At 38.9% G+C, this 14,316-nt stretch overlaps 2 protein-coding genes and 1 long non-coding RNA gene across 4 annotated transcripts; 1 reads left to right on the forward strand and 2 right to left on the reverse strand.

The window, feature by feature from the left end:
* Positions 1-228: 228 nt before the first annotated feature.
* Positions 229-2,589, reverse strand: LOC131682144 (uncharacterized). The gene is made up of 3 exons (XR_009304028.1): positions 2,333-2,589; positions 1,443-2,278; positions 229-1,370 (listed from the first exon to the last, which is right to left on the reverse strand). It is a non-coding gene; the product is annotated as an uncharacterized LOC131682144 (long non-coding RNA).
* A 319-nt stretch (positions 2,590-2,908) lies between these two features.
* Positions 2,909-5,142, forward strand: LOC131682147 (ATP synthase mitochondrial F1 complex assembly factor 2). The gene is made up of 4 exons (XM_058963396.1): positions 2,909-3,090; positions 3,606-3,802; positions 4,503-4,613; positions 4,673-5,142. The coding sequence occupies exons 1-4, from the start codon at positions 3,018-3,020 to the stop codon at positions 5,099-5,101; spliced, it is 810 nt and encodes a 269-aa protein (XP_058819379.1). The 5' UTR covers positions 2,909-3,017; the 3' UTR covers positions 5,102-5,142.
* A 1-nt stretch (position 5,143) lies between these two features.
* Positions 5,144-7,335, reverse strand: LOC131682145 (transcription termination factor, mitochondrial). 2 transcript variants are annotated; one of them, XM_058963395.1, is made up of 3 exons: positions 7,272-7,335; positions 6,767-7,224; positions 5,144-6,707 (listed from the first exon to the last, which is right to left on the reverse strand). In XM_058963395.1, exons 2-3 carry the CDS (start codon positions 7,158-7,160, stop codon positions 5,203-5,205), a joined length of 1,899 nt encoding a protein of 632 aa, XP_058819378.1. In that variant the 5' UTR covers positions 7,161-7,224; positions 7,272-7,335; the 3' UTR covers positions 5,144-5,202. The 2 variants fall into 2 exon arrangements, with proteins under 2 accessions (XP_058819378.1, XP_058819377.1); XM_058963394.1 differs by having other exon boundaries at positions 6,767-7,304.
* Between the last annotated feature and the right edge of the window lie 6,981 nt (positions 7,336-14,316).

The raw sequence follows: 14,316 nt of genomic DNA on the forward strand, positions 1-14,316 counted from the left end.
TGGGTTATTCATCCTCTTCACACACATACCCCCGCATGATAAATTAAGTTAGCTGAAAGTATAGGCATTGAGTTAATGCTGATTAAGCTATATTATATATTTTTGTATTATGCTGGGGCGTTTCCAGAATAAAATTTACTATTGGGTTTGAAATTTCGATTTTGAATGAACACATTACGTAATACCCAACCCAATGCAGTGTTTATTAAAAATTAGCGAAAAATTTGGTTTGAAATGATTTTGAGTCTTAAATTACATTAAAATTTAAACTAGTTTAAAATTTCTTAACAAGTTGGAAATTTTCGGCGGGGTCCGGATCCCCTGGACCTTCCTTTTGGGTCCGCATCTGGTTTCAAGTTGAAACAGCGTCGACACATAGCATCTCAAGTTGGTGGTTGGCGATTCAGATTATGTATATGAATTTCTGTGTATATAAATGTCAATGTTTGTATGTATATGATTTATGGACTCCGAAACGACTTAATCGATTGCCATCAAAATTTATACATAGTAGGCATTTGTTATGGAGCGTGTTTGTGTGCTATTGGTTGGGGATTATCTGCCCGCCAGGTGGCGCTTCGGAATAAATTGTGTTTTCCACCTATTTCGCTGAAAGTCGCAGCAACGCGCGATGGGTATTAGCTACTTTAATATACATTTCCACCATTATATTGAAAATAACCAGCCATGGAATCGTCGTTTGGACAAATGAGAAAGGCACAATTGCACCACTAGGTGGATTAAAACAGGTTTGTTTTTAATAATTTAAAACACTGATTGATTTAACTTTAAACTATACTATTCTCAAAAATGAACAATAATTATGCTAATCTAATACTCATACACTCTAACACACCAGTATAATCGTGCTTATCGAGTTAACATATTACTAGTTTCCATGAAAAATTTCAAATATCTTCTTTCCGTCATCTCATTAGCTGCCGCCTTTCCGTTCAATTTTACTAATGTTAAATGCCAATGCACAATCAGCAGTTATAATATCCGCGCTACTTTACATAATCGGGGAATGGAACATTACCGCTATGCATCAGAGCGCCAGTTACTTTTAGGAACGCACATATCTTAATGATAAATAATGAATGGTTGTGTTCCATCACAAAGATAGCTACAGTGAACATTGTTAAATTAAGGGAAATGCAATGTGCGCTTGTACGATAAAAATTGGAGCTGTTGTGCACCGGAGTTGTTTTCTTCACCTGACGTTCTTCCTCATAACAGCTATCAACATCCGATTGTATATCCCTGTTCGTCCTCTGCTGTAACATTGGGTCGGTTCGGTCTGCGACAAAGATGCTGTTTCTATTGAATACTTCTGAACATTGTTAAAGGTACTCAATCAACGCGTTTACCTGTGCAAATAAAACAGATACACACAAAGTAATGTAACTACATATCATAAAACATAGGTGTGAATTACTTACGACATGAATTAGTCCTTGTCCAAGAACGACAACTAGCAATGTCAACCGGAATGTGTCGTGTAAAAGTTATGAAACTAATAAAAAAGCTGTACCGACATATTACAATCTCACTATGAAGGAATATGAGAAACTATATGTTCCGCAAAGAACTATCCAGTACAACCGCAAGAAATTTCGTATCGATTTACAGTGAGTAATAACTGGTACTTTGGTTGATTCATCCATAGTTGATTGAGTTTAACGATGAAACGGCTGAACTATGGTATTGATCAAATATAACTATTCAAAATTTTAACAAGATGCACAATCCGGTTGGCAGTATCTGCTCCATGCTTCGAAACACCGTAAAGTGTACACAGGTAGTAGCAAATTGCATCGTTTCACTTGCGATCATTAGAAACTGCAGATTGTTTTTGTTTTGAACAGCATTATCGTAACAGGGCTGATCCCCGGCATCGTTCCATTTATTGTAGACACCGAACATGAACGATTCGTACATATAAAAATCAGGGAACATAATTTGATTATGTTTACACTAGTTGCGGCTGCTAGATTTACGATGTTGTTGACGGTACTGGTGATTGGTGTCATTCATCACGTTTGTAGTATTACTATACTGTACTGGTGCAGTTCTTTTCAATGTTATTTTTCACAAATATTACCAATTGTTGATATGTTGACCATCCGAATTTTAAGAATTTCTAAATAGATTTTAATGTTGTTATATCCGGTTACTTTTTTCGCCTGGCATGTCTTGGTCAAAACTCCGTTCTTTTCTTTTAGGGTGTTTTTTCATCTGCTAGCGGCACCTCACAGACTTGAGCTAGGTGTAGTAGCTAAAAAATGCGTTTTATTATTGTTTTTCGTTGTAAATATCCGGTAAAACTTACCTTACAAAATTTTATCACGGCCGTGTTGTATTGAATCAATAATTTGTAAGTTTTCTTCTTGGAGAAATTAACATTTGTTGACAAAATATTGACGGAGCAAAAGCTATGTTCGAATTTCGAACATGCTACAGTCTAAGCTGAGTAAAGTAAAGTTTTATTCATACCAAGTTGAGCAAATGCTACAAGAGTTTACTTTGCTCAGAATCGAGCAGAGCAAACTTGTCTTGAGCAAATGCTCATTTTTATTCATACGGCTTATTACCTCATCGAGTGAAGTGGATAAAAGTACCCTAATAAACATCATATGATTTAACAGCCTAACGACCTGTTCAGGGTATCATCCAAACAATATGTGGATTCGTTGCACTATACGGGATAAAGTTCGTGTATGATATTTTTTATTAGGGTACTCATTGCTAGAAACAAAAAAATACCCATTTTTTGGCAACTCGAATAACTTCCGGGCAATTTGCAGACATAAAATGGGTAAAAAAATTTACCGTGCAGCTCCCCTTTGAATTCGAACGATTTCGACGAGTTTTGATTCGAGCTAACAACATCCAGCCCATCGGGCCAGCATGCTTTTGCCTGTTTGTTTACCTTTCGGTTTATGTTGTGTGCCAGAACCATTGAAATTAGTTTAAATTGTTTTGGTACTGATCAGATGAAATAAAATTACAACAAAATGATTCAGGTCCCGTCTAGATTACTCAATGGTATAAGAAACACAGTATATAATATAATCATTCGTAAATACGGTAAGTCCTATTATATAACCAGAAGTAGTAAGTAGTAGTCTCCAAATAATCCTGCGGGCTATAATTACAGCTCCGTACGGGATGAGAACTGAGCGTTTTTGGAGATGTTTTAGTTTTTGTAAAATGCTAAAATTATTTAGTACGATAGATTTTATACTCTTTATCAGTTTATTCTTTTCTTTTGTAATTGTTTTATTGGATACGAAAATCTGTCAGTACAGGACTGTATATCAGATCAAGGATATAATTTCAATCTTTCATTAAAATTGGGGACAACTAATTTTTTTAAATTTATATTTCGATTCGTGCAGCGGTGTAGTGGAGGGCACCGGTTTTGCACTTTCGAGCAGTAGTGTCAATGGAATAGTCTAGTTTTTGCACTTCTGATCAAAAATGCACAAGCTGGAACCTGCACACTGAACTAAGCCGGCACACATCAATCAATTTTCAAAATTCAATAAGTCTGAATGCGTAAGTTTTTCGAATAATTTGAACATAATTTTCACTTCCTACAGTGGCACCACCGAAACGATTTTATCGCAAAACCGGCGTGGTTAGCAGCAACGGAAAGTACGAAATAACACTAGACCAGCGCAAGCTAAAAACTCCCAATGGATCTCCGTTCTACGTTGAAAGTGAACCGTTGGCTATAGCGATTGCCACCGAATGGGATGCTCAAAAGGAAGTTGTCGACCGATCTAGCATGCACCTGGTAGGTTTTTCAAGAGTACTTATTCGATATACGATGTGACATAAAACGAAATTCAAATATGGATCATAAAACCCTGAGGTCCAAAGTTTTTATTTAGGAAGGACCTAGCATGCGTCAATACGAAAACTGGCTTTAAGTTTTATGCGTGAGTTTCTTAGACGCATAGTAGCGACTACGTTTAATTTTTACGCATGACCTTATTTAGGGGGACGTTTTCTGAGATCTATATGTTCTTCAACTGAATAATACTAAAAATACTAAATGTTGCTTCTTAATACAGTTTTATACCTGGTGACATTAACTCAGAAACTTTGCCGCGCAAATTGTCTGTGGTTGGTCATTAGTTTGCTAGCCTGGTAAATCCAAGTAATTTTAATCCTCAAATGCGCACTAACATTCGTAATAATCCTGACAATTTTTAAAGCATTAAAAAATCACCTTTGAGGGTTAATGGTTTTTGTATTATCTCAATATCATAGTGATACCAGGTTAATGGAAATTTACTATGCGGTCATTTTCCGATAGTATACGACACATGACACTCCCGACCTCGGTTAGTCAGTCGAGTGTTGAAATGATAAATAACAATCTTTTTTTATAAAAGAAAAGCAAAAATATACCAAATGACCGTTACACCAATGATTTCATATCAAATAATCTACCACCGATCTTCGTAAAAAGCAATCTCACTTCTTTTCAGACAGCGCTGAGTAGCACGGTACTAGATAACCCAAACCACCTGCAAAAAGCTGATATTGTAAACTACCTTGTAAATTACTTAAATACCGATGCCGTATTGTTTCATTCTGGTGTAAGTTCCAAAAAGTCTTTTAGATTATATTCAGTTAATCACAACTACTTTGACTCTAGGGAGAAGCAGCACTCAAAAACTTACAGATAGCCGAATGGGACCCCATTATCGATTGGTTTAACAAACGATTCCAAGTCCAACTAAGTGCCACTGATGGGTTAGAAATTCCAAACTTTGCGCCAGGTACGGCTATGAATATTAGTCGCTATCTATCGTCGTACAATGAAGCAGCCCTGCATGGATTCATGTTCGCCGTCGATACGATTAAATCGTTAATCTTAACCTGTGCTTGCGTAGATCGATTCATCAGTCCGGAGAAGGCAGTGCTGCTGGCACGATTGGAGGAGGAATACCAGCAGGGATATTGGGGTCGAGTTGAATGGGCTCACGACGTTCAGCAGCTAGATTCGCAAGCACGTCTATCTGCTGCCATGCTGATGGTTCACTTTAATTCAAGTAATGTTTTTGTGAAACAGAAAAGCCTATAAGCGTACAACGTATTTAAATAAAAAAAAAATGCAAACATTAACGGAGTTTTTTTATTCATTAGTTTTATCAGGACGTAGGAGCACTTTAAAATCAAACACTTTTAGCTGCTGTTGGATTCAAGCCATTTCTGCCTCCGCTGTTTCCCTTCCAACCACTCCTTTACAAACATGTCGTACTGACGCTGACTCTTACAAACAATAACCAACGATCGAGGTCGACAGCCGATCTCTTTCAGTTGTTCCATTCGCTTTTTTGTGGTCTCCAAACTGTGCATTAGAATACGTATGTTCAAAGCGATATCGTGAGGTGTGTAGTCCAGCTCGTCTAGTAGATAATCGATCATCTTTTTGACTTTCATGATACGCACATGTTTTACCGCGGGCGTTTTAAGGATGATAGCGTTTGTAATATCTCGATCAAATCCTAATCGTTCACCTAAGTATTCGACGATGGTATCGTTATCACCCAGAAGTTCACGATCATCCTTCGTCAGCTGAAGTGACTTCTCAAGTACGGCATCGGGACAGCGAACCATCCAAGGCATTAGCTTTTTCCCACGGACTGCTCGGGCGCGGGCTATTCTTTCCGCTACTACCGCCGGGGAGTACTTAAAAGCCCACAAATCGGCTAGCACATCTTCACAGCTCATGTTTGTTGCGAACAATTCAAGGTTTTCAATAAAGCTTTGCTTCGGAATGCGAAACATAAATGTACGACGAGCAAATTGATTAGCCACAACTGCTGGATCAATTCCTGTTCGATCTGCGAAATGATATATCCGATTATTTCCTTTCGGCAGTTGCTCGTTGTTCATATAACGTACAATCTTCAGCACTTGATAAGTTTTCAATTGACAAAGAGGAATGACGTCATTTAAATGTCGCAACGTATTCAAGCTGGACAAGATCCTTAATTTGGAATCAAGGTCTTCTTTTGAGGCAGCTAGCACTAAAGGATTCTTTAGTATAGTCTCTTTTCGAACACCTTTCTGTTGCAACTGTTCCATATTGTCCAGCAACGCAACACCTCCCTTGCAAATGGTGTAAATCGCTTTCGCTTCTTTTTCGCTAAAGTCGTACAAACCTTTCATTTTTTGAACTATGTGATTTTCAAACCAAACAACGGAAAGAGGGTTTTTGAAAGTTCGATCACCGCCTTGTTGCAAGACTTTGTCGAAGGTTTTCTCTAGTGCTAGGTTGGGCACTCTAACCATCCACGGTTTTACCTTATTTAATGGAAAAGTTTTCAACATTTGCAATCTTTCGACAATGGATGAGCTCGCGTAAGCCAGGATCGACAAATGCCTAACCACGTCCGCGGGTTCCAAGTGCTGGAGACAGTAATCAAGATTCAATTGAAACTTTTCCAAAGTTATCTTGTACACGCTGATACTAGTAGCTAGATAGCGGGCAATCGTGTGCACATCCTGTCCAGTCTTGGCGCGTAGGTAGTATAAACGATTTCCATACATTATTGTTTCGTTCTGAGAAATCTCAACAACTCTTTCTAAAACACTGTGTCGAATGTTGAGAAATGGTACCATATGGTTAATATCTTCAAGATATTTAAAGTTTTCCAAAACAGATAATTTCTGTGCAAGGTCCACTAAAACAAAGCAATCAAATGTTAATGCGTTCGAGTCCCCGAACAAACTGTGCGCATACCTGTGCTAATTGATAGAATTTTTGGATAGTTGAGAATGGATTGTTCTCCGACGCCCCGTTCCAGAAGCAATTGAATATTATCCGTAATCATTTTTGGTGGAGCTGCCTTTAGAATCCGTTTATTTATCTTGTAAATAATATCGAAGTCATCCCGGCCGCATTTGATTAATCTGTTGATTTGATTGAAGAGTTCTTCCTTATTCCACAACGCAGTAGCACTGTGCACTTTGTAAAAGTCGCTGATAGATACAGTGGACAACGGCAAATCGTCTCCTAGATTAGTATTATGGTTCGTACAATAACGAAACCTTTGTTCGCCGCAACTACGTTGACCGAAAGGACTTTTTGACACCATCCGAATATAGTGATTTTTGACACGTAGAAATTTTAACATTTTGATTGTTCATTGAGTGAATGTTAACTTTACGAATAACCAACAATAAATTTATTCGTGCTACCTGCAATAAACAATATAAATATGCGATAACACTTCACCGCAAAATACCATTCTACTTTAAAAATATTTATATGCAAGGAATCTGTCACACTGAGGTCAGCGGGGTGGGATGCTACTGCTTCGACTCAAAACTCGTCGAAAGTATAAACAGAGTTATGGGGCCCCTATTATTGGCTCGAATCAAAACTCGTCGAATGTAAACAAAGTTCAACTTATGGCGATTTCGTTTGAACCCGAAACTGAGTCAGGTTCTAACTCCAACCGTTGTCAGTCTATTTATTTCGACAGCAGTTGGGGTTAGAAACTGGCTCAGTTTCGCTTCAAACAAAAACCACATTAGAGGCTATGGCTAGTTTATGGCCGACTGAAGGCGGTAGCGAAGTCAGATAGCGCTGTAGCGCAGCCACATTGGAAACAAAAAAAGTAATGGTGGAAACAAATTGGCTCAAATCAAAACTCGTCAGCAGTCTACTTTCTACTTCTGCCCAAGTCAGACGTACAATCGAACCAAGTGAACAACAACTAGCAACCTCTCGATCTAGTGTGCATTGTCTCGAGAATAAAGGAAACTTTTAATTTATTCTTGCCATCATGAGTAAAGTTGACGAAAAATCTCTGCTCCGACCCAACACAGCGGTCGTTGACTTTAAATTCTTAATTCAATAAGATTGAGTTTTCGTGAAGTGGAATACGTGCTGAAGGTGAAAATGCAGCTAATGCTCAAGGAGGTTATGTATCTACAGTATCATCATCTTCGCAATGTAGTGCTCATATCATTCAACACGTTAGCACAAGCCGAACGTTTCGTTTTGCAGAACAACTTGAAGCACGTGGCTGAAAGTGGTAAAGTTGGAATTAAGATTCCCGTGTATATAGAAAAAGACTATGCAGATGTAAAATTACATGACCTATCACCACGTACCCCTCCTGATCTAATCGCAAAATACATGTCGCAATACGGAGAAGTAGAATCCGTTACACGTGATACGTGGAGAAATTTCTTCCCGGGTACACCTAACGGTGTTCTTGTGGTGAGGATGCGGATCGAAAGACCTATCCCCTCCCACTTGACTATAAAACTTAAAACCCACGAAGCTACTATTAATCAAACTACGTTATGCACCCATGAGTGGCAAACTCCTACGTGCAAGTATTGTAATCAGACAGCACACCACGGACAACCTTGCGCGGAAGATACAGAGGAGAATGTATCGCTACCGATTGCCAACGAATCCACGGAAAACCAACCCAAAAAAGAATTTTCAATACCAATACCTGAACCACAAACGGTTGCCAAATTTGTGGCAGCTGTTCAGTCCATATTGACAACTGCCAAAGCAGCATCCAGCACCCCTGAAACAACTGTAAGTAACATCGGTGATGAAGATAATAAGAATGACGACGGATTTACATTGGTCACCCGTAAGTGCAAGAAGCAGGAAAGAACATCTGGTCGCGAGCACCAAGGCACTTTTAACGATGATGACCTTGATACAGAGGACAGGAGAGAATTAAACAGTCCCCATGACGCAGTAGGCGAGCCGCGAAAGAAGGTCTCCGCTCGCAATAAAAAGTTGCGCGCACGAGATCCATCGGACAAACAATAATATTTGTTTTTATTTTTATTTTTTACATATTGTAAACACATAAAAGATCCACGGCTCCGTTAAGCTACCGCTATGAGCCGTGTCAAATAAACGAAATAAAAAAAACTCGTCAGCAGTGATGGTGATTGATGAAAATATTGATGATCCGAAATGATGCATATCAACCTTGAATGTTGTATACTGAACCAATCGACCTTATTTATCAGGTCATCATATTTGTAGTAGGCGATCAAATCCAAATACATAACGCGCCAAATATAACTTTTCATTCGTCAATACATGCTGTACTACGTGTTGTCAGAGGCAACTCAGCATTGAGTGAAGATCGGGCCTATATGGATGTTTTCTCATCGCAATCGGAACGTCAAAACTGCTTCAATCACATCGATTGAATGCGGAAAATATTATGGAGCCCACGCCTCACTTCTGAATGTATCAAAATCGAAGATAGTGCAGCATACTCAGATTGAAAAATGATCACGCTGAATAAACGAATGGAAGGAATGCAAACAAGCAAACTTACGCTTTTCATAGAGTCAGATTGGTTTGCAACTTGAAAATAGGTTACTATGGAAAGTTTTCGTCTGCATACATTTTCGTGCATCGAAACCATGGATTACTATCAGGTTTGATTTGGTGATGAGTGTTAATTTTGATGACAATTGGCTTCACTGCTCGTCGGAATGTCAGTTGATTCAGTTCATTCGAGGTATTCATCCATTTCATTTATATTTTACCAGAATTTCAAGTTTAATTTTGATTCCACTACCTAATGAGGCTACACCACATCATTTTTTTTCGCGTACTGTCCGATATTGCTACCGCTCACTCGGACTCAAAATAGACACAGCCCCTATGTTTGAATAAGCCGAGCAAACGAGTGGATCACAGGTTTGCTTGCGAGAGGTCCGCATCCGACGGTAGGTAGGCGGCTACTTCGTCTGGCGGATCTTCAGCGGCTTTGCACCGATTCGTTTCATGATTTCATGTTCCTGATAGGAACCGGATGCTAACAGGAAATTTACTAAAACATCCTGGGTTTTAATACAAATAGTGAGCACCCCTCGTCAGTAAATGAAGTGTGCTAAAAACGGCAGGAGAGTAGGCGCTGTCAAAATCACAAACTGGTAGAGGAAGTGGCGTAAATAGACACCGAAGCGAGTGCATTATTTCTCATTCGGGAATAGACGTTCGTACAGGTACTACGTTTATATTTTCTAATAATAAAATTATAATAATCTTGTTCTTTATTAATTTCTTATTTGACGGCCCCCTAATCAATAGGTTATGGGCCCAGAAAAGCTGCGTAAGTGTGGATACGGAAAGCGAATGCGTTTTTGCGGACTTTGTGTTTTATGTGAAACAATCAAACCGGGCCAGGTTGACAAACAAAATGGAAGCAATAGTTTGTTTAGTTGAATGATTTTAATTGGGACAGCTAGAAATTTCAAATGAAATAGCTGCTATTAAAAGAAGAGCTTTGGGGTTTGGGATACTGTGAAAGATCCGAAGCCGGCGGTAGCTGATGCACAATGGTTGGTTAAGGATGCCAAGGGACGTGTGCCAATTGGCTTCGCCTTGGAGAACAATCAGTTGTACCATGTGTTAATTTCTGCTACTGCCTATGACATGTGGCTATCGCTAAGAGAGTTTCAGAATGGAAGTTTGTTGACAAACACAATCTATGTTTTTTGGGGTGGGCGTAGCGTAGTTGGTAAATCGATTACCTTGTACGCAGCGCACCTGGGTTAAAGTCCCGACCCCGCACATAGGGATAGAAATTTTTCATAAGAGATTTTTCTAGCCCGAAGAGGCGAATGACCTTAAGGTTAAAAAATCTATAATCGAAAAAAACTATCTATGTTTTGCGCAGGCTATATTCGCTCATCTGGCGGAAGCATGTCGGAACACCTAATTTAAATCGAAGAAGAACCCAATTACAAGGATTAGATGAAGTGAACCATAAGCTAACCTTCTCCTACTCGTATCACAGAACGGAGGCGTGAATCTAAAGTCCCGGTAAAATACCAAGGTTATGATATGTAATTATATAAAACTTGTCTTGATTTTGAGAAAAGGAGAAAATGGTATGTTGGATCTGGGAACACGGATGGCGAATGAGAGAGGAGAAATAAACAGATATTAAACGTGAAACCACGTGTTTATTATGCGTCCTCATAAACACAACAGAATCCATGAAAGGCTACGCAACCCTGATGATTTTTTTTATAAATCTTGGAAAAATTTTCTATTTTTTGGGAATGCAAAGAGCGGGGTGGACGCGATTTCTCAATCTGTCACGTTTCTTCGCCAAAAAAAATCTTAGTACTGAAATTCACGGCTTATTTCTTGCGCTGAGGAAATTTTAAAACTGCTATATTCTTGCACATTAAAATCTATTGTGTTTTACTGTCTCCAATAATATACTCAATTTAGTGAAAACGTCAGCATCGGTATTGGTCTGTTAGTTGTTTGCAGTTAGACCAGCCACCCGAATCATCATCGATGCCTTCTTCGTCAACTTCATTTGAGACTTTTTTATTGTTGCGGTATCCCATCTAAGCGGAATGCTCGGAAAAAGTATCATAACGGTGGCTTTTGAAGCCACCTGTTACAGACCAATCAAGTGAATTTGGTGAGATCAGTCTAATTTCTAATTAATTTTTATTATCCATTTAGTTGAATATTATATAAATCACTCCAAACCCACATCCCATTGGTCGTTTTTGCTATGCTATGCAGATTAGCCGAAAGGGCAGGTAAAGCATTGGTCTTGGTAGCTACATTGACCAAGTAGCTAATCGCTTCGGGATGAAGGATGCGAAACCGACAAAGACACCGATGGATAGCGGTTAATTGAAGATTAACGCATGTAGTAAACCGTTCGACGATTCAGGTTTACTACATGCGTTAATCAGGAATCACAAAAGTCTACAACTGGATATTATTTCATACTGGGAGGAGGAGCAATTTCTTGGGTGAGCCGTCGACAACCATCTGTGACGTTATAGTCCATGGAAGCAGAATATACGACGCTAAGTAAAGCATGCAAGGAAGTAATTTGGCTACGAAAGCTGTTACACAAAACGGGTTACGTACAGGTGAAACCAACTTTAATCTACGAGGACAATCAGAGTTGAATTGCTTTCGTTCGTTCAGAAAGCCCATCAAAGAGATCGAAACACATCAAGACTCGGGAACGTTTCGTAAGGACCTTTGTCAGCTGCAACAAGTGTCTACTGTGCAACGGAAGAAATGACTGCGGATTGTTTAACAAAGTCGTTGGGCAGATTGAAGCAACGGAAATTTGCCAGAATTATCGGAATGAGTGCTACTCACTGAGCACCCCGCGTCAGTACAACAAGAGAGCTACTCTAGGGGCAGATCACTTGTGATGCATTTTTAAAAATCAGCGAAATTAAATGCATTTATTTCCATCAACATAGAAATTCTTAATGTATTTTGCGTTGCGTGCAATGTTGTTTGCGTTGCGTGTAAGACGTCAAAACCCTACAGAAAAACTAGCCCTACATTTAACAAAACGTCGAACAAAGTGGATCAGCGTAGGACGTTTGTTGAACAAACTTTTCTGCGAGGGAGTGCAAAGCTGATGCAAAAATGGAAATTAATTGCATTTTTTTTGAATTTGATGTAAACTTGTTATACATTCTTAGAGTGATCTGCCCCTAGGAGCTACCCAACAAACAATTTAGCTGGATAATTGCTTAAACAGTTCTTGTTCAGCCTATTCTCTTGGATCAAAGAAGGCTTGTTTAGCTTTCGTTGTTTGTTGGGTAAAAAGGAAGACACCGAAGCGAGTGCATTCGTGAACAGACGTTCGTTCAGATAATACTTTTATATGTTCCAATAATAAACTTATAATTATCTTGTTCCCACACGCTCATTGAAAATAACTCAAAAATGAGTGACCAGCCACTCAATTCCATAAAAAGTGCACATAGTCAAAAATTGAGTTTTCCTCGCTTACTCAGTTTTGAGTTCGGAAGAAAATGTCAATTTTGAGTACTTTTTACGCAAAGGCCAAATATTAAATTTAACCGTTCCGTATTTTTAATAAAAGGAACAAACGCCTTAATCAGTATTTTAAAATCCACTTACCTGCATCTCTAGTCGTTAATACAATACGTAAAAGTCTATTCCGAGGTCCTTTCTCCACTTTCCTGTAAATAGGATCTCGTTTGAATTGATCTAAAAAATAATAAAGCCTTTTATTAAAAAAAGAACAACACTTGTGAAAACATACCTTTTAGTTTTTCTCCTCGTCGATTCTTTTGCTGTTTAATCTACATTTGAATCAATTTTCAATCTTGTTTGCAGATTGCACCACTCCGTGCACCACCAGTAATTTTTTTTCCACTCAAATCATTGATAATTTAATGGTTCCTCAAGAGTTGAGTCAATTCTACTCAAATCGATACTCATTTTTTGACAGGTTACTCCGGTTTTTGAAATTGATTAGTGAGAACTCAAATTTTGAGTAGTTTTGAATGAGCGTGAATCCATTTCTTATTTGACGGCCACCAAATCAATACTGGGAAATAATAGTTTTCTGGCAACGCTGAATTTGAACCGTTGAACTCCAACGATTTCGCCACTTGGACACCAGTTTGACACTACAGAATGAACTTTGTTTAAATTCGATGAGTTTCGATTCGATCCGGCAACATTCAGCCAAGTTCATCAGGAGTGTTCATTCTTGTTTGCATTTTAGTAGCGTTGCCATGTTTTCGATTGTGCCATCTAATGTGGCTACATCATACATCGTACATCACATTGCTTTTTATGCTCACTGTCCGATTTTGCCATCGCTCAGTCGAACTTAAGCTAGTCATAGCTCCTATGTTTGAGCAAGCCGGACAAACGAGTGAATCAGAAGTGTGTTCACTAGAGATCGCCGCTTCCGACGGTGGCATTCTCACCTGGCAGATCTTCAGCGAATTTGCGCCGCTTCGGTTCTTGGGACTCTTATGCTTCCCAGGCATACCTTAGAAAGATGTTTCTGAACGGAGCCGGAATAGTATCTGGTAAATAATATATTTGGCAAGTGACTATACTGCCCATAACAGCATAAGAGTCCCATGTTGAAAAACAGCAAACCGAGAAAAACGCTGTTCAAGATTGTCCCATCCATTGAGCCAAATGGATGGGACAACCATGTTTTGGCATTTTTTTAAATTTTTTCTGAACAAACCCGGTAATCTTATTTGTGCAGTGTGATTTAGTGGTGATACAGAATACAATCCAACGGATAACTCATTTTCGACAAAAATCCACATGGGACTCTTATGCGTTTATGGGCAGTATATCACTGTCGAACTCCAACGATTTCGCCATCTGGGCGCTAGTTAAACACTACAGAACGAACTTTATTTACATTCGACCTGAAGACGTTGAATCCCTATGGAGGGATTCAGCGTCGTCAATTCGACCTAAGAGCAATCGACGAATTTTGATTCGAGTCAGTC

This window comes from Topomyia yanbarensis, chromosome 2 (assembly GCF_030247195.1).
Source record: "Topomyia yanbarensis strain Yona2022 chromosome 2, ASM3024719v1, whole genome shotgun sequence".
Classification (NCBI taxonomy): domain Eukaryota; kingdom Metazoa; phylum Arthropoda; class Insecta; order Diptera; family Culicidae; genus Topomyia; species Topomyia yanbarensis.

Excerpts from the sequence above, each read along its gene's own strand:
- LOC131682145 (XM_058963395.1), bottom strand. The coding sequence starts at position 7,160 with ATGTTAAAATTTCTACGTGTCAAAAATCACTATATTCGGATGGTGTCA. Across the intron at positions 6,708-6,766 it reads AATTCTATCAATTAGCACAG|TGGACCTTGCACAGAAATTA; the intron begins GTATGCGCACAG and ends GCTTTGTTTTAG.
- LOC131682147 (XM_058963396.1), top strand. The coding sequence starts at position 3,018 with ATGATTCAGGTCCCGTCTAGATTACTCAATGGTATAAGAAACACAGTA. Across the intron at positions 3,091-3,605 it reads TATAATCATTCGTAAATACG|TGGCACCACCGAAACGATTT; the intron begins GTAAGTCCTATT and ends CACTTCCTACAG. Across the intron at positions 3,803-4,502 it reads ACCGATCTAGCATGCACCTG|ACAGCGCTGAGTAGCACGGT; the intron begins GTAGGTTTTTCA and ends ACTTCTTTTCAG.